The 28,000-nt window shown below is 56.0% G+C and overlaps 1 protein-coding gene and 1 long non-coding RNA gene across 2 annotated transcripts; one reads left to right on the top strand and one right to left on the bottom strand.

Annotated features, from left to right (window-relative positions):
- Positions 1-214: 214 nt before the first annotated feature.
- Positions 215-4,563, bottom strand: LOC123454017. Its single transcript, XR_006633146.1, has 3 exons — positions 4,552-4,563; positions 4,170-4,233; positions 215-775 (listed from the first exon to the last, which is right to left on the bottom strand). It is a non-coding gene; the product is annotated as an uncharacterized LOC123454017 (long non-coding RNA).
- On the top strand, positions 1,191-28,000 carry Smtn (smoothelin). The gene is made up of 21 exons (XM_045131977.1): positions 1,191-1,326; positions 3,016-3,136; positions 8,800-8,948; positions 9,298-9,391; positions 9,480-9,558; positions 9,641-9,738; positions 10,730-11,038; positions 11,126-11,198; positions 11,843-11,914; positions 12,015-12,539; positions 12,737-12,909; positions 16,733-16,870; positions 16,955-17,030; positions 18,626-18,790; positions 18,887-18,949; positions 19,150-19,222; positions 21,794-21,967; positions 22,145-22,262; positions 23,062-23,213; positions 24,194-24,358; positions 27,721-28,000. Exons 2-20 carry the CDS (start codon positions 3,086-3,088, stop codon positions 24,336-24,338), a joined length of 2,727 nt encoding a protein of 908 aa, XP_044987912.1. The 5' UTR covers positions 1,191-1,326; positions 3,016-3,085; the 3' UTR covers positions 24,339-24,358; positions 27,721-28,000.

Consider the following 28,000-nt stretch of genomic DNA (forward strand, 5'->3'; position numbering starts at 1 on the left):
GAAATCCCCCCACTCCCCCAAAAAATCAATGAATTGCTGAATAGATAGATACAGCCTGCTCCTTAAGACACTAGGCGGAATGGATCGCAGCTTCTATGGGCTTCAGTCCTCGTCTATATAATGGGTGTCATTTATGGAAATTACACATCTGCTACATGACACATAATAAGTGAATAAGTTGGTATTTTTATTTATTTACTTATTTACTTATTTATTTATTTATTGACAGGCTGGACTACAGTCGCCATCCGGCCATGGAGACCCCTGGGGCAGCTCCACAGCCTACAGAATGGCTTTCCCTACTGGGTCTGAGCCCCTGGGTCGCCTGGCTTTGATGTCGGAAATGTTCCTCTGGGTCCCCGTAACATGGCAGCCTCAATTTCCCCCATTTGTGAGGCGGTGTCGTGGAGTCCATATTCCCTGTTAAAGATTTCAGCTGTGGAGCTGGAGAGATGACTTAGCTGCTAAGGCGCTTGCCTGAGAAGCTTAAGGATCCAGGTTCAATTCCCCGGTACCCACGTAAAGCAGATGCGCAGGTGGCGCGCGCCTCTGGAGTCGGTTAGCAGCGGCTGAAGGCTCTTGGCGCCCATTCTCTCTCAAACAAATAAAAGTTCAAAAGTTCTCATGCTAGGTGAGAGCGATGTCTGTGCAAAGCTTTGCTCCGTGCCAAGCAGGCTTTTGCGGACTGGGGACGAGGTCCCCGTGCTGCTGCTGCTGGTCACTCAAGTCACTTTGCCCGGAGGCGGCGGCTCCAGCCAGGTGTCTGGGAAACAGCCTGTGGGAAAGCCAGCGTGAGTCGGTTCGGCAAGGCCGCCAGTGGAGGGTGGAGTCGAGGGAGGGGACGTGGTTTCACGAACAAAGAGGAGGGTGGGCGGGGAGGGACTGTCCCCTCGGCCACTCGCTTCGACTCCGGGCACCCTCCACGACTCTGGCACCGAGCCTCGCAGCCCGCCTGCCCACGCCTACCCCACCCGCCCAGGACCACCCGGCCGCGGCGGCCGCAGAGCCTACAATACCCAACATCCCTGGGACGGGGGCGGGGACTCGCGGCGGGGGCGTGGCCATCAAAATTGAATTCCTCCAATAGGACCTTGGAGGGGGCGGGCCCAGGTCGGCGATTGGCCGGAGCGGGCCGGGGGGGCGGGGCCGGAGAGGTTGCTGGCGGGGCTGGACAGGCGGCTCCCGCACAGTCCGAGGGGACGGTTGTGGAGCAGGCCTGGCATCCCGCGTCGCGGCGCCTCCCGCCGGACCGCGTCTCTTCTCTCTGTCGGGTCCGGGGAAGAGCGAGCCCGAACCCGCGCCGGACGGGAGGGCCGGACCTGAGAGGTGAGTGAGGCAGACCACGGGGCGACCCTAGGACCCCCCCACACACACACCCAACACAGATCGGGGGTGGGGTGGAACCCGGAATGTCTGGACCTGGGGGATTCTGGAACTCCCAGAGCGCAGTAGCTCTAGCCGTATGGGAAAAGATCTCACTCGTGGAGTCACTCCATGACTCCCCTGGGTGCTAGTCTGTGTATGTGTGGGGGGGGTCTACTCTTGAAGGTGCTCCCACAGACACCTCCCCTCAGGGTCTTCACAATCTAGGGAACCCCATGCCCCCCAAAAAATGTAAAGCATGAAGCCAAGGGACTGGTGGTAAGCAGTGGCAGGAATCTCTGAGACAGTCTTCTCATAGCCCCCCTGGGCGCCCCAGATTAGGAACTCGGAACTCCTTACAAAATGCGGGTGACCACTGAGTGACAGTCTCTGGGCAGGAGGATTACCTTAGACAACATAGGTAGATAAGAGGCAAGGGACTTAATCAGAAGTTGACACCCATGTGAGTCGAGCGGGATGGTGAAGCATAGTGTCCCACAACCTCAACTGGTTAGCATTAGTCTTCCCCCCCAGACCCATTCACCGGATGAGGTGACTCACCAACTGACTGCTTTTAGAAGAGGGGGAAAGGGATGATTGAAGGATGAATCAATGGTGGTGTGGGGAGGGGGGCCGATCCTGAAGCCATTTCTATCATCATATATTAACTAAGCTCCTAAGGAGTGTTAGACCATGGGCTCTCAAATACCGGTGACACTGAGAAAAAGGACAGAGCTAGGCTAAGTGACTGGGATGGGATTTAGGGATCCATTTTGATGGACAGTAACTGGGCAAGAAGGAAGCATCTTGGGCTCCTGGGGGCACTTTGAAGGGGCTTTCAGAAGGTAGAAGGGATTCTTAGACCCTTTCTATCCTTTGAGTTTATCCCACCGACCCCCTCCTCCTTCCCTCCTTCTTCCTTGGACCTCTCTCGACCTCTCAGTTTGCCTGAAGTCCAGAGCTGTGGGTGGGTCAGCTTCTGAAGGCCCATCCAGTTGGGAGGCAAAATGTAAGTGTATGAGCCAACAGAAGGAGCTCGGTGCCTGGACACCTGGCTTCATGAGGTCAGGACGGTTGGCCTCAGTGGGAAGAGAGGAACCGAGAAGGGTGTGCACGGAGGGAGGCTCCAAGAATTGTCAGACACAGAGTGACCTCCATACCCGGGGAAATGAGAGTGCAAGGACTTGGATTTGGATTCAGCCCAGAGCCAGAGGCTCAGCTTGTGAAGTGGGGTTGCAGGGGGCTGGGGGGGGGGAGCTGGGCAGGCATTGGGGCTGGGTAGGTGGAGCAGGAAGCTGTACAGACTGGTCTGCACCTCCTGGTGGTAAGCACAGCTTGGGTGGGCCTCTCTAAGTCCCTCGTCTCAATTCAGGTCCATGCCCTCCCTGTTTGAGGCTTAGTCAGGATGCCAGTGTAGACCACACAGCCAAGTGGCAGCCAAGCTGGCAAGGCTGAAACACCTATTCTTGGTTTGGTGAGTTTTCCAGCAAGCCACCCTAGGTTATAGGATAACTCCCAGCCAGGAGCCATATCACAGGAAGGGACAGCAAAGATAGGACAGCAACGGAGGCTTATGGGTTGGAGAGAGACTCTGACACAGAGCCCGTGGTTTCCAGAAGCCCCAGCAACCTAACCGATGTTGGCTTCTTGCAGAATTCCCTGAGCTGGTGGTGTCAGGTGTCATAAACACTGAAGATCCCACCAGGAGCTGACAGTCAGCACGATGGCAGATGAGGCCTTGGCTGGATTGGACGAGGGAGCCCTCCGGAAACTGGTAAGTGGCCCCATTACCCTACTAAGTAGTGAGCAAGACAGGCCAGGGAGGCAGGGCCAGTGCGATACTTCTCACTGGACAAGAAGAGATTACAGGGGGTGGGTTCTGGAGGAGGGGTTAGGGAACAGGGCCAAGCTGGTTCCATTTGGCTGATGCAGAGGTCCCTGTGGCATGTGCCTGTCCATGCCTAATGCTGAGGTCGAGTCCCTCCCAACCCCCAACTGCCACCACCTGTTTAAACAGTAACTGCTGGGGACTCACCCATGGGCAGCCACCGGTGTGGGAAAGGCTGGTTCCAACTCTGTCCAGCAACAGCCGGGACACTGCCCACCCCGGAAGTCTACCCGATGATAATAGCAGCAATGATTAATAACGGCCGCGCTCAGCAGGGGGTAAGCTGGTGCACCATCTCCTAGAATTTTACAGAAGCTCCAAGAGCCACGATCCTGCCACTCAGAGTGGTGGTGAAATCACCTGTCCAAAGGCACCTGGTTAACTGCAGAAGCTGTGCCACAGGCCCAGAGGGGGCCCCGGGCACCAAGAATCCTGGGAAGGTTAAAGCTCGAGAACTCATAAGGGCAGAAATAGACCGTGGGCCCTTTTGGGTTCTGTGACTTCTAGACTGTCATTTTTTCCTGTAGAGGGGCTCTGGGGAAGGTCGCATGCTTGAATATAAAGTATGCGTGCTAGGGTTGGCATAGAGGTGAAACAATGCATGGATTAGAGTTGGGGGTTTTTGTTTGTTTTGTTTTTCGAGGTAGGGTCTCACTCTAGCCCTGGCTGATCTGGAATTTACTATGTAGTCTCAGGCTAGCCTCGAGCTCATGGCGATCCTCCTACCTCTGCCTCCCTAGTGCTGGGATTAAAGGCGTGTGCCACCACACTCGGTTTAGGATCCAGACTTTGGGATGGGGGAGGCAAGATGTCTACTCCCTATTCCCCACTCTGTACTTCCTTTTTCCAAAGCTTCTTTCTGCCCCCATACACAGAGAGGCTGTGAAGAAGCACAGCAGGCTAATTATAATAGACTCACCAGCAAGGCCAGGTAGTAGTTGATGGGGAGAGTTGCCAGCACACCACTGTCCAGCCCCTGACCCCTGTTCAGGGCAGAAAATTAAAGATTTACTTTCCCTAGAAGACAAGTGACCCACAACACCCTCATCCCACTCCCATGGAGGAGGAATCGAAGCCACTGCAGGCCGAGCAGCTACAACCGGCCCTAGGCGTTTGGCCCATACCTCCTAGGGCCGGTGTTGTACGTAGTAGCTTTGGGTGAATGAGGTTGGGTCTCCATATGGGGACTGCCAGTTGGCAATACCTCCCCTTAAAATCACAGTCCTGCTGGAAGTGGCAGAATTGGAGCTTTTTTTTTTTTTTTTTTTTTTTGGTAGGGTCTCACTCTAACCCACGCTGACCTGGAACTCACTCTGTAGTCCCAGGCTGGCTTCCAACTCAGTGATCCTCCTACCTCTACCTCCCGAGTGCTGGGATTAAAGGCTTGGCTGGGTTGGAGCTTTTTTTTTAGAGAAAATGCCAGGCTTGGGTGCCCGCGCATCCGCATCTCAGGAGTTCTCCAGCTGCCAGACCCCACTCAAGCTGGGGTTTGGGAGAGGGCAGAACGGGTTACCGAGAAGGGAAGTGATGGTTAAAATGGGGCCCATCTCCACCCGGTCCAGGGGAAAGGACAAGCGTATCCTCCCTCCCCCATTCCAACTGTGGGCAACGCGGGCTTCCCCAGGGAGCCGGCTCCTCCAGCGCCCAGGGATCGCCAGTGGCTGCGCATCGGCGCTGCTGAGGGTCCCACCCCACCGGCCTCGTGGCAGGAACGGGGATGGGGGCGTCCCCGAGCCGGGCTCCTCCCCACGGGGCCGGGCCTTATAAGGGGAAAGCTGGAGCCCAGCTGACTCGGGGACCCGGGGGCAGCTGCTTCCTGCCTGGGCTCCCGCACATTCCTGAGGACGGGGCAGTGGTCCGCGCGGGGGGATGCGGGCGTCCGGGGACATGCATGTCCCCATGTCCCTCCGCCGCATGCCTGGATGCTGCCCGCCTCCGTCCTGGGTTCGAGCTCGGGATTCCAAACACCCCCCACGCGGCCGAGCGGAGGAAGCCAGACTGTTCTGTGACCCTCCGTTTCCTCTGTAGATAGGGACACGCTTGCAGGCATTGGCCGGGGGGTTTCCTGTGTAGCTCCCCTCCCCGGCGCCTGGCAGGAGGTTGGGTGGCAAGGGCGTGGGGTGGACCCTGCGAGCTCCGGCCATGCTGCGGGCCGCCGGCGCCCCCTGGCGACGCGTCGCGCCATCGTCTGCACGTCCAGGCCGCGTGCAACTCTGGCCCTGGATGGACTTCAGCGAAGGCTTGGAGGGGATTCACCTCTTGTGCATGTGGGGACACTGAGGCACAGAGAGATATTAGGCCTAGCCAGACGTCCCACTCTTCCCCCAGCAACGAATACAAAGTACTGGAGACCCAGCACCCCGTGGGGAGGAAGCGCTCTCTTTCCTCCCCGGAGAATTTCACTAGGAAGTTTTGGAAACCCGCCCCACATCTCCTTCCCCTAACCCCTGGTGGACAATGGCTCTTTGTACTTCCTTCCCTTCCCTTCACAGTTCCCTTCCCCCCCGCCCCCCACAGCCACACACAGCGAGGAGGAGTGCCTAGCAGGGTGGGGGACACTGGACATAGGGACACAGTGGTCCGACCTTTGGGGCTTGAGAGGGTGGAGAATGCTGGGCACACAGTGAGACACTGTAGCACGACCTTTGTCTTCTGAGGGGCAGGGACCCTGTGGCGGGAGTCCAAACCTCAGGCTCTCCTCACACCATTTGGAGGGACCACAGTAAGCCTCCTGGTTTCCAGATGGTGATGTTCCGGAGAGTTGTAGAAATGGCCAAGTTCCTGTATCAGGCTTCCTCCCCCCCCCCCCAAGGGACAAGGACCTCTGGAGCCTAGGGGGCTGGAATTGGGGACCCTGGAGACAAAGGGCTACTCGTTGTATTCCGCCCTGCAGAAGGCAGTCTGGACTAGCTGTCCGCCCAGGCCCCCAAACGCCAAGGGCTCTGGGGACATGAGCCTTATATTCCTACCCTCTGTTATAATAGACTTTGGAATCTCTAGGCCAGGACAGAGGGATCTCCAAACAGTTCCAGGGTCCTCAAAGCTCCCCACTATCACAGATAGACCTTACAGCATTACAACTATCTTCAATCTCAGGCAGGCACTGAAGTCAGGGAGGTTCAATCCTGACTCTAGTCATTTGGCCATGAGGCAGGTCACTTCTTCATGAACCTCAGCTTCCTCTTTTGTCAGATGGGAATAACAGCAAATCAAGAGTTTTTGTTTTTCGTTTTTTGAGGTAGGGTCTCACTCTAGCCCAGGCTGACCTGGAATTCACTCTGTAGTCTCAGGGTGGCCTCGAACTCACAGCAATCCTCCTACCTCTGCCTCCCAAGTGCCGGGATCAGAGGCGTGCACCACCACGCGTGGCTAATCAGGAGTTTTTGTAGATAAGGACAAGTGGAGTCTGACACAGTTACACTCTGAATAAATGCGTCCTGTCCTTCCCGTTTGCCCTCTACTCCTGACTGGCTAGACTGGGATGGGGGTAGGTGGGGTTACATTTTTACACTGTCCCCTCACCATTCTGGGGACCATTGTCTCATCTGACAAGGAAACAAAAACACAGAAAGATTACAGGATGTACCCTGACTATCCAGCTAGGAATGAACTGGGCCTGGCACCAATTAGGGGTTCTGCCCTGAGCTTCAGGGGACTGGCCCTCCCATAGCTCCTCAGGAATGTGGAACCTGAAGGGCTGTTCTCTAAAGGCTCTCTCCACTCTCTTCGGTCGGGACACCCCACACTCCCTGCTGAAACATGTTTTCCAGGGAACACCCTCCACTCCTACCTCCCAGCTCCCCTACTTCACAGGAAAGACTGACTGGTGATGGAAGGGGAGAGGAGCCGGGCATGGTGGTACACGCCTTTAATCCCAGAGGTAGAGGTAATTCCAGAAGCACAGGTAGGACCACTGTGAGTTCAAGACCAGCCTGAAACTACATAGTAAATTCCAGCTCAGCCTGGGCTAGAGTGACACCCTACCTCGAAAAAAAAAAAAAAAACAAGAAAAGAAAGAAAAAAGAGAGAGACAGAGGAAACCACCCGCTTTTACTTCTTCCCATCTGGCTGTCATACCTACCGTGGAGGCTAAGTTCTGCCTACTGTCTTGGGAGGGTTCTGAGCTGGCCTCTCCCTTAAGCTACACAGGATCCCTGTGGAAAAAGTGACTCGAGGGGCCTGGAGAAATGGCTTAGTGGTTAAGGTGCTTGCCTACAAAGCCAGAGGACCTTGGTTCAATTCCCCAGGACCCACATAAGCCAGATGTACAAGGTGGCGCATGTGTCTGAAGTTTGTTTGCAGTAGCTACAGACTCTGGCATGCCCATTCTTTCTCTCTCTCTCTCTCTTCCTCTGCCTCGCTCTCTCTCAAATTAAAAATAAAATTAAAAAACTTTTTTTAAAAAGGGGGCTTAGATGCACAAGGGGGAGCACATGTCTGGAGTTTGTTTGTGGTGTCTGGAGTCCCTGGCGTGCCCATTCTTTCTCTATCTACCTCTTTCCCTCTCTCTGTCACTCTCAAATAAATAAGTAAAAATGAACAAAAAAAAAAATTTTAAAGGGGGGCTGGAGGGATGGCTTAGCGGTTAAGGTGTTTGCCTGCAAAGCCAAAGGACTTTGGTTCGATTCCCCAGGACCCATGTTAGTCAGCTGCACAATGGGGCACTTGCGCCTGGAGTTCATTTGCATTAGCTAGAGGCTCTCGCGCCCATTCTCTCTCTCTCTCTCTCTCTCTCTCTCTCTCTCTCTCTCTCTCTCTCTCTTCCCCCCTCCCTCTTTTTCTGTCAAATAAATAAATAATATTTTTTAAAAAGTGACTCTTAACAAGTAGTGTGGGGGAAGCACCAGGATTGGCTGCCTTGGCACAGAGAAAGTACACTTTTCCAGACATGCCTACGACAGGTCCCCACTTTCCTGGGACGTGAAGGGCTGAGAAGCTGGGGGAAGTTCCTGTGCTTCCTGGGCTCTGGGTAGTCCCTCAAGACCTGCTGTCTTACCTCTGGAGGGACTGACCCTCCTAATCTGGGCTCTGGCTCCTTCTGTGGAGGCTAGAGCCAGGACCAAGCCAGTGCTCAGGGCACAGGCAGCTCCCAGCTAGCAGAGACTCAGTTTTCCCATCTGTCCTCCTCTCCAGTGGGGCTGTTGTACTTGAAGACATCGGCTTTCTGGAGACCTTTGTTCTCAGCTCCCAGAGGTGATGTCCCTCCTGCTGTGGTTCTCTGGCTCTTGGAGATTGATGAGGGGCTCTGAGGGGCAGGCGTCAAGGCACCAGGAGTGCCCGTCTGCTTGGCACCTGTTGTGGGTGGGTGGTTGCTGGCTGCCCATTCACAGAAGGTACTCTGTGAGCCACAATACACAGTGGGCTTCCTAGGATCGCTGGGCCCGTGAGTCGGGTCCCCCTCTGAGATGATGGGTGGGCGGTCAGGCTTGGGGCAGAGCAGCTAGGAACAGGCCACTCATTGTGCCCTGCGAGAACTGTAGGCAGCTGGTGCCAGCCCTCTTGCCCCGACAGGCAAAATGACTCGCTCCTTACCCCCACCTGCCTTGCAGCTGGAAGTCACAGCAGATCTGGCAGAGCGGCGGCGCATCCGCTCGGCCATCCGGGAGCTGCAGAGGCAGGAGCTGGAGAGAGAAGAGGAGGCTCTGGCCTCCAAACGCTTCCGGGCAGAGCGGCAGGACAACAAGGAGAACTGGCTACAGTGAGTGGAGTGACAGAGTGATTGGCAGGGGTGCAGGTGGGAGGCGGGGAGGAAAGCGTGTGCCCGGGGTCTCAGCTCATGGGTGGGCAGATGTGCACTGGCAGTGAGTGCACACTTTGGGGGGTACTCAGGGATATTTGCGGGCACAGACGGAACTCTGATTGGGATGGCCATGCAGCGTGAATGTCTAAGCATGAGGTGCCCACAACCAGGGGCACACCCAGCCATGCCCCATCCACCTATGCCCCTCTGCCAAGCTTCAGGGACCCCTGTTCTGGCCCTTACCATGAGCCTGTAGCCCCTGTGATCTCATTACGCAATGGTGGCTACAGTCACGGTGTCTCCACAGCTCTCAACAGAGGGAAGCCGAGCAGCGGGCCGCCCTGTCACGGTTGGCAGGGCGGCTGGAGTCCATGAATGATGTGGAGGAGTTGACCACACTGGTGAGGTCCGGGCCACCCGGGGGGGGGGCAGGGCACGTGAAGGCCTGACCCACACCATCCAACGCCCGTGGCCTGCCTGTCACCACAGCTGCGCAGTGCTGCTGAGTACGAGGAGCGCAAGCTGATCCGAGCTGCCATCCGCCGCATCCGGGCTCAGGAGATTGAGGGTAGGCGCCTCACCCCTGCCCACTGCGTGCTGCCCACAACGCCTTCGTGCCATGCTCCTGACACTTGCTCCTGCCCTGCCAGCTGCCACCGTGGCCGGAAGACTGTGCAGTGGACGTCCCACCAGTGGCTCCCGGGAGGACAGCAAAGGACGGGCAGCGCACAGATTGGACCGGTGTGAAGTAAGGAGTGCAGCGGGAAGGTTCACCCAATGCCTTGTGCCTACTGATGTCAGTAGCCCAGAGTGGAGCACCTGCATGTCCCTGCTACACTGGCACTTGACTGGCAGCATGCCCCCAGCCTGGGCTGGGTGAACCCCACAGCTGTCTCTCAGACTCTCGGTCAACTCCAACCACCTACTTCCAACTCCAGACTTTGTCTCTACCCAAGCCTTCCACTCAAAGCTAACCTGTCAGCAAGGCGTGGTGGCGCACGCCTTTAATCCCAGCACTTGGGAGGCAGAGGTAGGAGGATTGCCGTGAGTTTGAGGCCACCCTGAGATTACATAGTGAATTCCAGGTCAGCCTGGGTGGGGGGGAACTGCCTTTATCAGTTCAAGTACCTGCTCCTCCCCCCATCGCTGCTCTCCATGGATACATCAGCGTCTCACCCGCCTCTGTCCCTACTTCCCACTCCCCCCTCCTGCCATCCAGCCTCCCACTCAGAAGCAGTGAGATGGAGCTCCCACAAACACAAGTCTAGTCTGGTACCTTCTCTGTTTACACACATCCCCCAGGCTGCCCTTCCCTCTTCCCCCTCCAAACAGTCCACATCCTTACCTTGGCTCACTAGGGCCTTTAGGGTCAGGTCCCAGCGGACAGGTGAGTCTCCTCCTCTGTTCTTCAAGAGTGTGAGATAGAAACCAGGACATGCAGTTTCACCTAGCGGCCAGTAGAGGCCACTGGCTCTCCAGCCCTGCAAGAGTGCATAATCTCCCTGCTTCTGGGCTCCGCTAGGTTTTAGGGTATACAGCATGTTTCCTGCCAACACCAACTGCTAACATTAGAGCCTGGTCCTCTCCGGACCCCCTCTGGCATTGATTAGCCTTCCTTGTGCAGATGTGTCCACAGTACCATGCCCAGCCCCTCTGCTTTGCATGCCCGCCCTCCTTCCGTAGTGGGGATGGCCGCGAGGTGAGGAAAGCCCTGGTGGCATCCAGTGGTCTCCCGGCAGGTGCTAAAGCGCGAGGAGCGGGAACAGCAGACAGAGCTCTCAGAGCCCAAGCCAAGCCCTGAGAACACCAGCCAGGATGTGACCACAGTGACACTCCTGCTGAGGACCCCACCTGAGGGCACGCCCAGCTTACCTGCCTCACCCACCACGGCTTCTCCCGAGCCTCTGCTAGAGCCTGCCGGAGCCCAGTGTCCCCCTGCCGAGGCGCCAGGCAGTCCTGAGCCGCCTCCCAGCCCCCCAGGAGCTCCCAGCCCTGAGCCTCCTGTGCCACCAGCCTCCGCCGGGTCTGAGAGGCAGGTAACCAACCAGGTGAGTTTGCACAAGGGAAAAGAATGCCAGGCACATGAGCCCCGCTGTCTAGGGGTCGGCCGTACCTATATGGCTTCTCCCTTGTAGCTCCTGCCTGAGTCCACAGAGGCCCCTGCTGCCCCAGGCCCCACCAGAGGTCCCTGCAACACAAAGAGAGCAGGTGAGGGTCCTGGTGTGGGGCGCCGCAGGCTTGTGCCTGCCTCTGACCCAGCTTCTTTGTCCCTGCCTGCAGAATGGGTTTTGATACCTGGATGCCTCTAGCCTCCTGAGGTCCAGGCAGTGCCTGACACTCCCCCACCGCTGCCCCTGAGGTGTCCCCGCCCCTGGCCAGGCCCACCCCTGCCACCCATGGCCAAAGGCCTCCCTGCAGCCTTGAAAGGCAATGGGCCTCAGGCACATTCTTCTCCCCAATATGGGAGTGCACCCATCTCTCATCCAGATCCATGGGCAGTGCTGGCCAGGGGCAGAGGGTGCTGTCCCCTACACCCATCAGCAGGAAGAAAAATGGTCAGGTTACCTTGCTCTGGCCCAAACCTACTCCTGGCCCCTAAGAGTGTCCACATCACCGTGGGGTCAGTGCAGGAGAGAAAGATGGTGCCTGTGGGAGAAAGGCAGCTGGCTGGACAGGCCTGACCAGTGGTCAGTGCACCATGGGGTAGGGAGACTGTGGTGTTAGGATGGGGCTTCTAGGGAGGTATGGAAGAGAGGGGGAAATAATAAATGCCTCCCCCACCCCCACATGCATACATTGTCCGCTGTCCTTTCTCTTCCCTCATGACTGTCATCCACGCCCCAACCTATCAGATCTGGCTGGAACCCCGTCCTGCCAGCGCTCCCTGTCCGTGCTCAGCCCCCGACAGCCAGCCCAGAATCAAGGTACTGCCTGTTGCTTTTTTTTTTTTTTTTAACTAGGCCAAGGTTTTGAACAGTCCTTGTCCTGCCTAGCCACTGACAGCCTGCCTTCCATCCCTTCCAGCATCCACCCCCCTTGCCGGTGGTTCCTCTCCATTCCTTCGGAGTGGCTCCATACAAGACCGCGTCCGCAAGTTTGCACCTGACTCTCCCATGGCTGCCAGGCTCCAGGATGGCCCATCCCGGGCAGCCCTTGCTTCCCGGACCCCCACAAGGCTCCTGGGTCCCTCTCTCATCAGCACTACCCCTGCCTCCTCCTCCTCCAGCAGCTCCTCCTCTCGAGGTCCCAGTGACACTTCCTCCCGGTTCAGCAAGGAGCAGAGAGGAACAGCTCAGCCCCTGGCCCAGCTTCAGAGCTGCCCTGGAGAGGAGGGCCCCAGGGGGCGGGACTTGGCTGCTGGGTCCCTTGAAAACAGAGCAGGGGGGCCCAGAGCCTGTTCAGAGGAGCCCAGTGCCCTGCTGCCTGTGGCTGTCGGCACAGCAGAGCCAGGGGGCAGTATGAAGACCACATTCACCATCGAGATCAAGGATGGCCGTGGCCAGGCCTCCACGGGCCGGGTGCTGCTGCCCACAGGCAGCCAGAGGGCAGGTAGGCCTCCCACTGCCTCCTCCCTGCTGCAGGTGAGGCCTGCTCTCCCCAGCCCCCAGGTCTGCACAGGGGACAGGTGTTGCAGCAAGGGCTCAGGGTGCATCCAAAGGGTGTGCTGGGGATGAGGGTGCCATCCACCGTGGCTGGTATTGCTCTCATCCTACCCGACCCTGACAGCAGCTCTTCTCCCCGCCCAGAGCTGACACTGGGGCTACGGACACCCCCTACCCTGCTCAGCACCAGCAGTGGGAGTAAGAACACCGTCACCCGTGTCAGCAGCCCTGGAGCCCTGACCCGGCTGGGCAGTGTCACTCATGTCACCACCTTCAGCCCTGCCACCCCCGGCAGCCGAGGAGGCTGCAGCATTAAGGTGAGCCCCTCATCACCTCATCACCCCACCAGCCTCTGTTGACATCCCACAGGCTGATGAAAGGAGTAGGGCCGGCAGCGTCCCCTCCGTTCTGTTCATGTCCACTCTGCACACGGGAACTGAAGCCCAGAGAGGGAAAATTGTTACCCACGGGCCACAGGCAGTTGAAACCGCTCAGACTGAACCATAGTGTATTCTCTACCAGGTGTTTGTTCTTCTCCCTTGCTGATCTGCTTTTTGTCCCCCCTTTTATTTTATTATTTATTTTTTGAGATATAGTGTCATTGTAGCTCAGGCTGGCATCGAGCTCACTATATAGCCAAAGCTTGCTTTGGACTCAAGGTCCCCATGAGTCTACCTCTACCTCTGAGTGCTGGGGTTACAGACGTGAACCATCATGCTCAACTCCACTTGCTCGTGTTTGATTTTTTTTTTTAATTTTTAAATTTTTATTAACATTTTCCATGATTATTAAAAAAATCCCATGGTAATTTCCTCCCCCACCCCCCACTTTCCCCTTTGAAATTCCATTCTGCAGAATCTTATTGGTGACAACCTCCTACTTTCAGTATTGTGTTTGATTCTTGCAACAAATTGATTGGGGCATTCCTAACCAACAGATAGACTTTTCCTCTCCTCTTGTGATGGCCCCAGTGCCCCTGTTCCCACCCCACACTGGACATTGAGCCTGAGGGGCAAAGCATCTCGTATAGATTCATCCAAGATCGGCCTAGCTCATTAGGAGATTGCAGATGAGTGATTGGCATCTGTAACAGACTGTTGGTGGGGGCAGACTGGCAGAGGGGCTCCAGTCAGTGAGGCAGCAGCCTGGCAGATGCCACGGGAACTGAATACACTCTATCCTTCCATTATTCATTCATTCCCAAGCTTGGGATCAGCTGGCTGTGAGCTCAGCTGGGGAAGGGAGTCCCCAGTGGGCCACCTGGCTGCCCAGGTAATGCCGTCTGTGCTGAACGGGAGACCAAGTGGGACTTTGGCCAAGGTGAGGTGGCTGGGGCCAGATTTGGGTCTTCAGAGGGTTGTCAAGGAGAAAGTGGGCTCGGTAGGGACAATCGCACCCTCCTGGCATCCGAGCAGGACCCAGCTCCCTGTGCCAGTGTACGGGGGCAGGGTGTCATGAGGCGTGGGTGGTGGGAAGTATAAGAGTCACGCCTTGGCTCTGGCACTCCTGGCTCACTGGCTTCCCATCTGCGGGGAACAGGTGTCTATGATACCTTTGCTCAAATTCCGGTCAGAGCTAAGCACCGTGGGCAGGCTAAAGCATATTTCTCTCAGGGCCAAGGCACAAGACTGCTTAAAGTCTCCCCTCTCTGTGTCTTCACTTCTCCCATTGCTCAAGGCTGTGTAAACCCGCATGGCATGGAGTCCAGTGAACTGGGTTCTCCGCACCTAATTGATGTGCCGTCCCAGGTCCATGCCCTGCTCCCTACCTGTGAGGTGTAGGGCACCGGTCTTGGTAATCCTTGAGAACCTGCGCACCTTGCTGTGCCTGCTACAAGTCTGTGGTTTCCGCAGGGCCAGCGCCCAGCCTGCTTGGGCAGCAACCCCTCCCCCTCTCCCCCCTCCAGAGGAGCCCAGAATAGGTTTCTATTTGGGCTGCTGCTCCAGCTGGCTGGTGGCAGGCTGGGAGGCCTGCAGGGGCGGGGCGGGCTCACTGCCCTTGCCTTCGCCCTCAGACCAGCTGCAGGCTCTGACACTACCAGCATAGGCTGCAGCCCCCGCCGCCATCCCACCGTGACACCCTGTGGAGCCCCCAGTGGTGCGATGCCGGGGGTGCCGGGGCCCGGGTCAGAGGCCGGCATGGCTGCAGCCCTTGAGGAGCGGCTGGGCCGGGCGTTGCAGGAGCTGCAGGCGGTGGCCGAGGCAGGCCGGGCCGCAGTGACCCAGGCAGCCGACACGGCCCTAGCCACGGTGGAACCAGTGGCCCAGGCGGCCGAAGAGCTGCGAGCGGAGACGGCAGCTCTGAGCCGGCGGCTAGATGCTCTGAGCAGGCAGGTGGAGGTGCTGAGCCTACGACTGGGGGTCCCACTTGTGCCAGACCTCGAGTCTGAGCTGGAGCCCAGCGAGCTGTTCCTGGCTGCTGCCGACCCCGAGGCCCTTTTCCAAGCAGCTGAGGATGCTGGGACCCCCGTGGCCCACCCGCCTGCCTTTAGCACCCGCCGCCGCTCCTTCACAGGCCCTACTGGCAGCAGCAGCCTCGTAAGTGTCTTGAGCCGGTGGGAGGGAGTGTGGATTTGAGCCAGGCCCTCCCTCTGCTGAGTGATTACAGATATGCCACTATTGCCTTAGCCTTAGTTTACCTCTCTGTACAGGGGACTAGGGCACTAGTACTCCAAGACTGGTACAAGAGGGTGCCAGACTCTTGCCCTGACAGCTGTCCTGGCAGTCTTGGGCATGGCCAGCCCCCAGCCCCACCCCCCACCCCAGCCAGCCAGGCCGAGCCTCCCCTGAACAGCTGCCACCCCGGCTCTCCTTACCCTCATGGCAGACAGGAGCCCTGCCTGGAGGGGAGGGCTGTGACAGTTGGACTTAAGCCTGTTCTTTGGGGAGGGGGAGGTTTGAGGGTGGAGGACGGTCCCTGAAGGGAGAGTTCAGGGTTAGATGCCCCTCAGAGAATGGTTCACGGCAATGGGGGCAGGGTGATAGAGAGGCACTGGACAGTCCCAGTGAGACATCTGGTTAGGAGCCCTTGGGACCTGGTCCAGCCCTTTAGCAAGTGAGGGTGAGATATGTGTTGTCTGTGAGGACCTAGGAATGAAATATGAGAAGGAACTCAACTTCAGGAACTACAATATTTCATCTCAACCTCCAGGATTCATTGCACTTACAGAGTGCCTGTGGGCAAGTCATTCAGGTGCCCCGAGGCTCAGTTTTCCCTTCTTTAAAAAAAATTACTTTATTTATTTGAAAGATAGGAAAGAGGCAGATAGAGAGAAAGAATGGGTGCCCCAAGGCCTTCAGCCACTGCAAACAAACTCCAGACATATATGCCCCTTTGTCCATCTGGCTTATGTGGGTCCTGAGGAATTGAACCTGGGTACTTTGGCTTTGCAGGCAAGTGCCTTAACTGCTAAGCCATCACTCCAGCCCCCTTATTTTTGTTCCAGGGACAAGAAAATGCTTATGCAAATGTGTACTTCTCAAGGAACATTTTTACTGCCACTACTAATTATATTAATTATATTAATATGATTCGGGATATGTGAGAAACCCCTCCAACAAGGCTGTCGGTCTCTGTAGTGAGCCTCAGACCAGCATGGCCACCCTGGGCCATTTTGAGGCAAGCCCAACAGACTGCCTTTTTTTTTTTTTTTTTAATGAGAGTGATACAGTGGGAGAAGAGACAATGGGTGCGCCAAGGCCTCCAGCCACTGCGATCGAACTCCAGATGTGTGCACCCCCTTGTGCGCATGTGCAGCCTTGTGCATTTGCATCGCTGTATCACTGTGAGTCTGGCTTATGTGGGACCTGGAGAGTCAAACATAAGTCCTTAGGCTTTACAGGCAAGTGCCTTAACCACTAAGCATCTCTCTGGCTGGTAATTTTTTTTTTTGAGGTAGGGTCTCACTCTAGCCCAGGCTGACCTGGAATTCACTTTGTAGTCACAGTGGCCTCGAACTCACGGTGATCCTCCTACTTCTGCCTCTCAAGTGCTGGGATTCAAGGTGTGCGCCACCACACCTGGCTAAGGCTGGTAATTTCTAAGGCTTTGCCAGCAGGCCCAGGATCTAGATGGTCCTCTGTTCACCGAGGTTCCACTCGTACCCCAACTTAAAGCTTATACCCTCCCCGCACTCTGCAGATGGAGCCGGAGCCAGCAGAGCCCGCCTCTGCCGCCGTGGAAGCAGCTAATGGCGCCGAGCAGACACCAGAGGCACGGAGCCCGCTGAGCGCCGCGGAGCTGACGGCCATCGAGGATGAAGGAGTCCTGGACAAGATGGTGCCGACCTCGTGGACGCGGACAGGGTGGGTGGAGGGTGAGATTGGCAGGTCTCAAGTGTGCAACTACTGCTCTGTCTTGCAGCTGGATCAGACCACAAACTTTGAGGAACGGAAGCTCATCCGGGCCGCACTGCGTGAGCTCCGGCAAAAAAAGAGAGGTAGAGAGCCAGTTAACCTACGCGAATCCAGATGTTCCGTTCCCAGTAACTAGCCGCTTCAGCATCGCCTGCCCTGAGCCTATCTGTTCCCTTGCCTCCGTGTCCCTACATACAACTGTCCCGTAACTGCTTCTCTCCTTCCTGGATCCAGTTTCTCTCCTTCAGCCCCTCTCACCTTGCATCCAGTTGCTGTCTCCTGTCAACTAACTGCTCCTTCCTTGAACACAGATAATCCTTCTCCCACTTGCTCCTCTCTCCCTGACATCCTTAGCATCTGCTCCGACCCAGCTTCTCTTTCTTAGACACAGCTAGCCTTCCTCCTCATAGGTCCTTCCTGGACATGGCTAGTCTTTCCCTCAAATTCTAAATACTTTTACTTCTCCCGAGATTCCCAACTAGTTCTCTTTCTGTTGTTGTCTTTTTTCTTTTCCTTTTCTTTTTCTGTGCTGGGAATTACACCCAGGCTCTCACCCAGGCTCAGCAAGCACTCTACCAGTGAGCTTCCTTCAGCCCTCCGTTACTTCCTTACAGAATCTAGTTGCTTCTTCCCGGGGCTGCTCATGGCCCGTCTCCCACCTCCACCCGCACTCATGTACCTACTTTTCCCTTAGGCCCAGTGAACCCCCTTCTCCAGCTTCTCTGTCAACTGTTTGCCTGAGTCAGATTACTTCTCCATTGCTTGCCTCCCTTGATATACACACTCCTTCCTTCCGCTGTTTTTCCCCCTACTAAGACTGGTTTGCAGGCCTTCTCCACTATGGCCTTCACCCTACTCTCCTTGGATGTCAGCTTCTCCCTCCCTAGGACTAGATACCCCCTTGACTCAGCTGCTCATTCCCATAGAAGTTTCCTTCTTTGGTCCAAGTACACCTTTTTTTTTAAAATTTTTTGTTCATTTTTATTTATTTGAGAGTGACAGAGAGGGGGGAGAGAAAGAGACAGATAGAGAGAGATTGGGCATGCCAGGGCTTCCAGCCACTGCAAACGAACTCCAGACGCGTGCGCCCCCTTGTTTATCTGGCTACGTGGGTCCTGGGGAATCGAGCCTCGAACCCGGGTCCTTAGGCTTCACAGGCAAGCGTTTAACCACTAAGCCATCTCTCCAGCCCCCAAGTACACCTTTTTTTTTAAGAGAGAGAGAAACTGGCATGCCAGGGCCTCCAACCACTATAATCGAACTCCAGACACGAGCACAACCTTGTGTGTGTGTGTGTACCTTGTACCTGCATCACCTTGTGCGTCTGGCTTACATGGGATCTGGGGAATCAAACATGGGTCCTTGGGCTTCGCAGACAAGCACTTTAACCACTAAGTCATTTCCCCAGCCCCAAGTACCCCGTTCGAGGTTAGCTATTCATATTCCCTGGTTCATTTATCAGAGTCCATTACCCTCAACATACGCCCTCCACCCCGCCAATCTGGTGCTGTTCCTTGCCCTCAACCATCCCTACCTAGAGAGACCCGTGTTTCCTGTATCATCGATATTTCTAACAAGCTACCCCACTCCATCCTGTGTGCCCCGTGTCCCTATGCATGTGTGCTGTGTGGCGCTGGGCGGCCCCTCTGGGCACGCATGGGGCATTCCCCACCACCAGACCAGCGGGACAAGGAGCGGGAACGGCGACTGCAGGAGGCACGGGCTCGGCCAGGAGAAGGCAGAAAAAACACCACCACCGAGACCACCACAAGGCAAAGTCAGCGGGCAGCCGATGGCTCGACGGTCAGCACTATCACCAAGACTGAACGGCTCGTCCATTCCAGTAAGGGTGCAGGCAGGACTGTGGGGGAGGCTTATGTGGAGCTCAGGGGAACCCCTGTGGCCCTCACACGTATCATCTCATCTTTTGCCCTTCCAGATGATGGCACCCGGTCAGCCCGCACCACCACCGTGGAGTCAAGTTTCGTGAGACGCTCAGAGAGTAAGGCCGCTCGCCGTCACCTTGTGCCTGCCTCTGCCGGTCTCCTCGGGATCTTCCTCAAGCGCTCTCTGTGTCCTCAGCTGTGCCCACACTTTCTCTCCTCTCCCTGTGGCTGTCACCATCCCTCCACGCAGTCTCATCTCCCATCTCCCGATGTCCAGCCCAGGCCCTCACCTCCTTCCCTTCCTGCTTTTATACAGATGGCGGCGGCAGCACCACAGTACAAACCAAGACCTTCTCTTCCTCCTCTTCCTCGTCCAAGAAAATGGGCAGGTGAGCATGGGCACCCACTCCCCGACCCCAGAGTTGGCAGTGCTGCAGGAGACCTCATTGCATGCCCATTCTGCAGAGAGGGGCGTGCCGCCAAGCTGGGAGGCGACAGGCGTGCAGTCAAGAAGAAACCAAGTTGCAGGGCGTGTTGGCTCATACTTTTAACCCCAGTACTTGTGAGGCAGAGGTAGGAGGAGGGCTGTGAGTTCGAGGCCAGCCTGGGACTACAGAGTGAGTTCCAGGTTGGTGAGACCTGCCTTAAAAAAAATAAGTAAATAGGGCTGGAGAGATGGCTTAGCGGGTAAGAGCCTGCTTGTGAAGCCTAAGGACCCTGGTTCAAGGCTCGATTCCCCAGGACCCACGTTAGCCAGATGCACAAGGGGGCGCACGCGTCTGGAGTTCGTTTGCAGTGGCTGGAAGCCCTGGTGCGCCCATTCTCTGTCTGTCTCTCTCTACCTCCTTCTCTCTGTCACTCTCAAATAAATAAAAATAAACAAAAATAAATTTTAAAAAATCAGTAAATAAATAACTAACATTTAAAAAAACAGAAGGGACAAGTATGTCAGGCCACTCTTGCTTGCTGCATGATCTCACTTGCTCCTCGGCCGCACCATGGGGTGAGGGTGATACTCATGGAAACCAGACACTTGTTTGGGGGTCTCACCACTTTGAGCGGCAGCAATAACTTGAGCCTTAGAGAGGCCCATCTGCCGCACTGAGCTGCCTGCCGGCGCTGCCGCTTTCCAGCATCTGCAGACCACCCCCAGGTCACGCAGCACACTGACATCCTGAGGTGCCTGTGAGGGAGGGAAAAAGATGGCAGGGCAGAAAGGAGGGACCCGGCAGTACCAGGAGCTCTTCGATCATAGGTCTACATTCAAGTTCCAGCCCTGCAAACATGTCCCCTGAAATCTTGGGCGAGGGGACCTGTTTCCTCATCTTCAGTGGAAATAATGCGACTTCCTCCTGTGAAGTTGATCGGCGTACTGATTTTTGTTTGCTTGTTTGTTATGTTCACAGCACTGGGGATTGAACCTCCGGCCTATGTGCTCTACAGCTCAACAATAGCCCCGGCCTTCACTTTACTTTCTTTTTAAAAATATGTTTTTATATATTTAAGAAAGAGAGACAGACAGAGGTGGGGGGGGGGCATGTCAGGGCCTCCTGCTACTGCAAACCAGCCCCAGACACATGTGACACTTTGTGCATCCGGCTCCAGGTGGGTACTGGGGAATCTAACCTGGGCAGCCAGGCTTTGCAAGCAAGCAACTTAAACTGCTGAGCCATCTCCCTAGCCCTCATTTTACTTTCTTGAGATAAGGCCTCCCTAAATTATCCAGAACTCACTCTGTGGTATAGACTGAGATGGAACTTCCAGTCCCCCTGCTTTAGCCTCATGAGTAGCTAAGATTTCTGGTTTGTGCTCGTTTTCCTTGAGACAGGGTCTCACTGTGCATGGCAGGCAGGCTGTTCTCGAACTTGTGATTTTCTTGCCTCAGCCTCCAGAGGGCTGAATTACACACATGCACTAGTAGGCTCATATCCTTTGTGGCTCAGTGGTAGAGTTCTTTACTAGTAAGCTACATCCCACCTCCTTTTTGTTTATTTATTTACTTCTTCAAAAAAAATTTTATTTGCGAGAGAGGGTATGAGTACACCAGGGCCTCTTGACGCTGCAGATGAACTCCACTGCACGTACCACTTTGTGCATCTGGCTTTACGTGGATAGTGGGGAATTGAACCTGAGCCTGCAGGCTTTGCAAACAAGTGCCTTTAACTGCTGAGCCATCTCCCCAGTCTTGCTTTTTAATTTTATATTTTGGCTTTTTTTCAAGGTAGGGTCTCACTCTAGCCCAGGCTGACCTGGAATTCACTATGTAGTCTCAGGGTGGCCTCGAATTCACAGCTATCCTCCTACGTCTGCCTTCCAAGTGCTAGGATTCAAGGTGTGCGCCACCACACCCAGCTTTGCTTTTTATTTTTTGAGACAGGGTCTTACTAAGCTGCCCAGCATGGCCTTGAACTAGCTGTATAGCTCAGGTGGGTCTTGAACTTGGCACTCCTCCTGACTCAGCTTCTCTAGAAGCTGAGATTCAATCCTGAACCACAGGCCTCACTCTTAGCTCCTTATTTCCTGACAATGCTGATTCTGAACTCACCTGTAACTTATCAGTACAGCAACCCAAAAGTCATAGGGTTCAAGCCTGATGAGTTTAGGTGCCAAATTCCTATTTGTTTGTTTTGTTTTGTTTTTCATTTGAGGTAGGGTTTTGCTCTAGCCCAGGCTGACCTGGACTTCACTATGTATTCTCAGGCTGGCCTTGAACCCATAGTGATCCTCCTACCTCTGCCTCCCAAATGCTGGGATTAAAGGCGTGGGCCTCCACAACTTCCTGTTTTTGAGTCTCTGCACCCCTGTGAAAAAGGTGTGAGGAGGGCCTTCCCCCACCTCCCTCTTCTGCTGGTGGAAACTGCTAAGAGAATTTGGGCCTGCTTAAAACCCCTCCTCAGTGAGCACTAGTGGAGAGAATGGCCCTCCTCCTGTGGCATGACAGTGGCGTTCTTGCCCTCTAGCATCTTTGACCGAGAAGACCAGGCCAGTCCACGGCCTGGCAGTCTGGCAGCCCTCGAGAAACGCCAGGCAGAGAAAAAGAAAGAGCTGATGAAAGCACAGAGCCTGCCCAAGACTTCAGCATCCCAGGCACGCAAGGCCATGATTGAGAAGCTAGAGAAAGAAGGCTCTGCAGGGTACGCCACGGAGGGCATGGGCTGGGCTTGGGGGTTGGGGCCTACTAATCACAGAGGAGCCGGGCGCCAACTGTGATAGGAAAGGTCATGGTAGAAGGAGCCAGTGCTCCAGAGGGTGGGCCCGTGCTTGCCACCCGCTGTCATCTCCTGACCTTGCCCCAAACACAACCCCTACAGAAGCCCGGGAGGACCCCGCCCAGCCGTACAACGCTCCACCAGCTTTGGCGTCCCCAACGCCAACAGCATCAAGCAGATGTTGTTGGACTGGTGCCGGGCCAAGACCCGTGGCTACGAGGTGAGCTCAGCAGCCTCCCCACGCCCCAGCCTAGCCTGTCTCTCCCCCCCCCCCCCCCCCCCCGCGAGCTCCTCCCTTACACTCCTCTGGAACAGCCTCGCTGTAAACCTTTGAGCGCCTCAGCATGGGGCATGAAACATTCTGCCAAGGGAAAACTGAGCCTCAGAGGTTACATGTCCTGCCTCAGATGGCAGAATAAGGGGCTCAATGGCAAGGCCTCATGAGGGTCACGTGGGTGGCAGTCATGGTTCAAGTCTAGACCCCACTCTTGGCGTCCTCTCCTTACTGCACAGTGGATGGGGAACTGAGTAAATTTCTGAAAGCCAGTAAAGAAGTGCTGTGGCCTCAGCTGAGGGGCACTAGGCCTCTTGGTAGCCTGTCCCCCCAGGGTCATAGATATGGACAATTAAAAAACTGAGTTGGACCCAAAATAAATAAATAAATAAAATAAAATAAAGGCCGGGCGGGGTGATGCACACCTTTAATCCCAGCACTTGGGAGGCAGAGGTAGGAGAATCACCGTGAGTTCGAGTCCACCCGGAGACTACATAGTGAATTCCAGGTCAGCCTGGGCTAGAGTGAGACCCTACCTCAAGGAAAAGTAAATAAATAAATAAACTGAGTTGGAAGAGGCTCTTGTTCGGACCATTCACCTACTGTGCAGCCTTGAACGAGCTATAGGACCTCTCTGAGCCCAGTGGCCCTGGGTCTGGAAAGCCAGAACACAGCATGGGGTAACAGTAGCATAGAAAAGTTACTTCCCACCCAGGGCCGTGACTGGTCTTCCTACCACCCGTAGCATGTGGACATCCAGAACTTCTCCTCCAGCTGGAGTGATGGAATGGCCTTCTGCGCCCTGGTGCACAACTTCTTCCCGGAGGCCTTTGACTATGGGCAGCTGAGCCCGCAGAACCGTCGCCAGAACTTCGAAGTCGCCTTCTCCTCTGCTGAGTGAGTGTGGGCCCCGGCCCTGCTTCTGTCAGCTGGGCTCAGCTGCCCTGAGACCCCGTGGAGGTGGCCAGCTATACTGTGGGTCTGCAACCAAGGCCCCCTCCCCAGAGAGTCCCTGTCCTCCTCTGCCCCTGCCCACCTGCTGCCGAGTGTGCCCGGTGCCCGCCGGAAGGAAGGAGCGCAGGCCTGCCTACCAGCCCAGGCCAAAACCCACCAGGTGGCCCTGTCCATATTCCGTCCCCCCCTCCGTCCCCTGCCCCTCCCTCTCCTCTCCACTTCTCTGTCCTGCTCTCCTCCACTGTCACCAGAGCTTCCTGCTCCCACGGGATCCCGGCTGGAGATTCCAAAAGGAGGCTCCTGGCCCGGGCACCGTGCCCGAGCAACCTATATAGGCTTATTATATAGGACATCAGCAAGCCCTCCACTTTGGAATCGTTGCCCCTTGAGCTCACCTCACCTGAGCACCCTCTTCCATCTCTCTCTTCCTCTCCCCTTCTCTTTCTGGTTCTCTCCAGGTTCTCTCTTCCCCCACCTCCTCTCACGCCTCCCTCACCCCCACTCCCTGGGGCACAGCCCTCCTCTCCAACTTTGGCGCTGATGCCATCGCCCCCCCCCTACCCCGTGTTCCCGCTTGCCCCAAGAGTTCTCTGCACCTGTGACTGGTTTGCCCCCCCCCCACCCCTGTCTGCATCGCGCACCATTAGTGATGGGTAGTGAGCGGCACGTCCACCTTGGGGAGGGGGCATGCGGGAGGCTGCAGCACTAAGAACGTAACTGAACTCATGTCTGTGTGTGTGTGTGTGTGTGTGCGTGCGTGCGTGTGTGTGCGTGCATGTGTGTGTGCGTGCGTGCGTGCATGTGTGTGTGTGTGTCTCTCTCTCTCTCTCTGTTTTCCTCCCTTCTCTCTTCTTGGCCTCTCTCCCTTCTTCCCCCACCGGGCCCTGCCCCCCGCCCCTTCCCGGCCCCCTCCCCTCCCCCAGGACTCATGCGGACTGCCCGCAGCTCCTGGACACCGAGGACATGGTGCGGCTGCGAGAGCCTGACTGGAAGTGCGTGTACACGTACATCCAGGAGTTCTACCGCTGTCTGGTCCAGAAGGGACTGGTAAAAACCAAAAAGCCCTAGCCCCTGCTCGGGGCCCCACGGTGAGAAACGCCGCCTCTCCCACCTGCCCTGTTTCAGCGGAATCCGCTCATCAGGCCGCAGAGGGGCTGGGAGGTGGGTGGGGACTCAGGGGAGAACCCTGTAGAAACCACAGGAAAAAGCCAGGGCTCAGCACTCGGGAGGCAGAGGCAGGAGGATCGCTGAGAGTTCCAGGTCAGCCTGGGCTAGAGTGAGACCCTACCTCGGAAAGCAAAACAAAACAAGCCCTAGGAGGCAGACAGGACCCTGAACGTTGGTAACTCAGGGCCTAAGTGACACCGTTGTCAATGGGCAGTGATGGGGCGGGGGGGGGGGCACAGAGGCCCTAGACCCAGGATGCAGACCAACGATGGCCATCTGGAAAAAGTGGATGCGAAGCTTGGATCTGAACAGCAAATTCAGGCTAAAGGAATACTAGGAGTTATACACAAAGGATTAGCATATCCCCAGGGCCAGGGATGGGAGAGAGAGAGTATGACATACCCTGAAAAGAAAGAACTTGAGTCTGGGTGTGCTGAAGGGAGTTTGAAATTCCTCCTGTGATCAAAAGGATTTCTAAAAGATATCCAAACAGAAGAGATGAATGTGCTCAGGTTAGTGTTCTCAAACAATCCTTGAGTGAGACCTGAGATGAGTGAGATGGCTAAAGTAGCATCAGAGGTAGAGGGGCAGAGCCGGCCATGGTGGCGCCTGCAGTCCCCGCCCTTGGGAGGCTGAGGCAGGAAGATTACTGCCCAAGGCTAGCCTTCACAGTGAGTTCAAAGCCGGCATGAGCAACATACGGAGAAGATCCTGACTCAGAAAAGACAGGCAGAGAGAACAAGCCTCCTGATCGACCTGGGAGGGTGCCTTCCCCAAGGTTGCAAGCTTGGGAATGGGGACAGTTCAACAGGGAGAACTGGATTCTCCCAAGCCAGCTATAGCTTTCTTCTCTGTCACCTCACCTCAGAGCGTCACTAGAGAAAACTGACTTGAGTAAGTGTCCCACTACAGATAAGAAGTTCAGAGAGCCTGCAGTTTCCCCAGGAGTAGAAGGTTAGGTCACAGGCAGACTTAAAGACTCCAGATTCCACTAGTGGTTCTTTTTCTTGCCCCATTACTGTTTTCTCACCAGTTTCATAGACAGAAGTAAAAATAGAGGTCAAAGGGATTGCCCGAAGTAATGTGAGTCAAGAGATCAAGCCAACTTGGGGACACGTGAAATGCCCTTCCGGGACCGGATCCTTGGGAGGCAGCCCACATGTACAAACACAGCCAGAGGTGCAGGTGTGGGAAGATGAGCTTGCTGCTATCTCCAGGTCATATATGGACCTAGGAGCCGCTGCCCAGGATGGCCTGGAAGGAGAGGGACCTGGTGCAGCCCTGATCCCGCTGGAAAGTGTGACTCAGCCATGCTGTTGCTCCAGTTGCCTGGTGTTTGGCCTGTCACCGGGGCAGTCTGAGCCCTGAGCCGTGCACCCCAGTGTAAACAATGGCTTTATAAGGTCTCCAGGGAAGGCACCAGGGGTGGGAAGGAGCTCCAGATTGGGGGAGGGAGGACGGGTTCCCCAGGAAGACAGCTGTAGCTGCAAAAGGCTGCCCCTGGGCTACGGTACAGCAGGAGAAACAAGCTGACTCTGGGGCGGGCGTGACCCCAAGGGCACATAGCTCACCAGCATTAGAGCCAGGTACTTATTCTGAGTGTTTCCAACGTCTCAAATGAGGCAAAAAGTGACTGTACTATTAGGAAGAAAGGGAAATGGTGTCACAGAACCAAGCAAGGCCCTATCCAGTATCCAGATGGTCAGGAGTAGAACCAGGACTGAGAAGAAATGTTTCTGCCTCCCGGACTCCTTTGTGAGAGTCCAGGTGAAGAGCTGAGCTGTGATCTCAGCTGCTTGGGAGGCTGAGGCAGGAGGATCACAAGTTCAAAGCTTCCCTGGGCTACAGAGAGTTCAAAACCAGCCAAGGCAATTTATTGAGACCCTAAATCAAAAAAAAAAAAAAAAAGTAAAAAAAGGGGGGGGGACAGGCATGGTGGCACACACCTTTAATCCCAGCACTTGGGAGGCAGAGGTAGGAGGATCGCCGTGAGTTCGAGGCCACTCTGAGACTCCATAGTGAATTCCAAGTCAGCCGGAGCTAGAGTGAGACCCTACCTCAGAAAACCAAAAGAAAAAGAAAAAAAGGGGTGTAGGGATGTAGCTCAGTGGTAGAGCACTTGCCTCCTATGCTTGAGGCGGAGTTCACTCTCCAGTACCACCGAAAGAACAGAGTCCAGGTGAGCTGAGAGTCGCCCCAGTCCTTCCACAGACCTAGGTTTGACCCTGCAAGACAGGTGTTTTGCGGCTCCCCGTGCCTTAGAAGTAGAAACCATGCAAAATGAATTCATTCAGCAGCCACGACTAAAGGACAGACATGACATGGCAGACGAGAAATCAAACGGGGAGCAAGGCAAAAGAGGCCCCGCCCCGGGACAGAGGGGAAGTAGAGCTGGAGGCTGTACTCCTGTGTAAGCTATGGGGCTCCACCAGATGTGCACCAGCCACAACCCCAAACCCCCAGCGTAGGGAGAGGGCTCCTGTAACAGCAGGGCAGAGGGAACGCCGGGTATTGACAAGACAGAGTTGGGAGCCTGCACCTCGCATCAGGCCCAGCCTGGCACCTTCTGAGCTGAGAGGCTTACACACGTCTGCTGTATAACCCGTTTCCCTATCTGGAAAGTGCAGCTTGCACCTCTGGAGGAGGGCGAGAAGGGTAGCCCTTGCTTCACCCAAATCAGTTGGTGAGGGCTAATGAACCACTTCCTCCACCCACACTCCTGGCCTCCGTTTTCAGAAGCAGGGTTGTCCCTTGGGAGAAGAGCAGGGCCTCCAGAGCCTCTTGGCAGGAAGCACTGGGTCGGGCAGCTGGCAAGGGGCCTGTCGGTTCACTGGGGAGCTCTGGCCCAGGAGAGACCTAGCACTGGTGAAGGCCTTCTGGGTGTAATGGCCCAGCTGAGACCCCTGTTACCGATTGGGTTGTGCAAATGAACAAGCAGGAGGTGAGCCCTCAAGAGTTCAGGGGAAGTCTACTTCCCTAGGGGAAACAAACCATGAGCCTGCCTAGCTGGGACCGGGGGGGAAAACTACCCCCGACACCCCAAACCATCACATCCTCTACCTGCCTCCCTTCTAGGTAGGACTGCCCTCAGTCTTGGGTTGGTGGGGACAGGGCTTCCTGCCTTCCTGGAAGGCTTCCCAGCCCCCCACATCAATCGGTAAGCCCCATGTGGAGTTTATGAAAGACCAGCAGGGCGCGACCATAGGAAGACCTCGGAGGTAGAGAGGATGCTACAAGGAGGCAGCTTGGCTCTGACACCACCCCCGTCCCCTCGCCCCCGCAGGATGTTGGTGGACTGTGTACCCTTGGTGGAGGTGGAGGACATGATGATCATGGGCAAGAAGCCAGACCCCAAGTGCGTCTTCACCTACGTGCAGTCGCTCTACAACCACCTGCGGCGCCACGAGCTGCGCCTGCGCGGCAAGAACGTCTAGGGCCCGCGGCGCGCGCGGCCCTCACCCGCCACTCACCGCCCCGCTCCCAGTGCGCCTGCCCACCGCCTCCCCGACTCGCTACACCCCCCTACACACGCAGCGTTTTGATAAATTATTGGTTTTCAACGA

The sequence above is a fragment of the Jaculus jaculus genome, chromosome 13 (genome assembly GCF_020740685.1).
Source record: "Jaculus jaculus isolate mJacJac1 chromosome 13, mJacJac1.mat.Y.cur, whole genome shotgun sequence".
In the NCBI taxonomy this organism is placed as follows: Eukaryota; Metazoa; Chordata; class Mammalia; order Rodentia; family Dipodidae; genus Jaculus; species Jaculus jaculus.

Bases quoted from the DNA above. Each gene is read 5' to 3' on its own strand.
- Smtn (XM_045131977.1), top strand. From the start codon at position 3,086: ATGGCAGATGAGGCCTTGGCTGGATTGGACGAGGGAGCCCTCCGGAAA. The intron at 17,031-18,625 runs GTAGAGAGCCAG...CCCCACCACCAG, and splicing joins GCTCCGGCAAAAAAAGAGAG to ACCAGCGGGACAAGGAGCGG. The intron at 19,223-21,793 runs GTGAGCATGGGC...CTTGCCCTCTAG, and splicing joins TCGTCCAAGAAAATGGGCAG to CATCTTTGACCGAGAAGACC.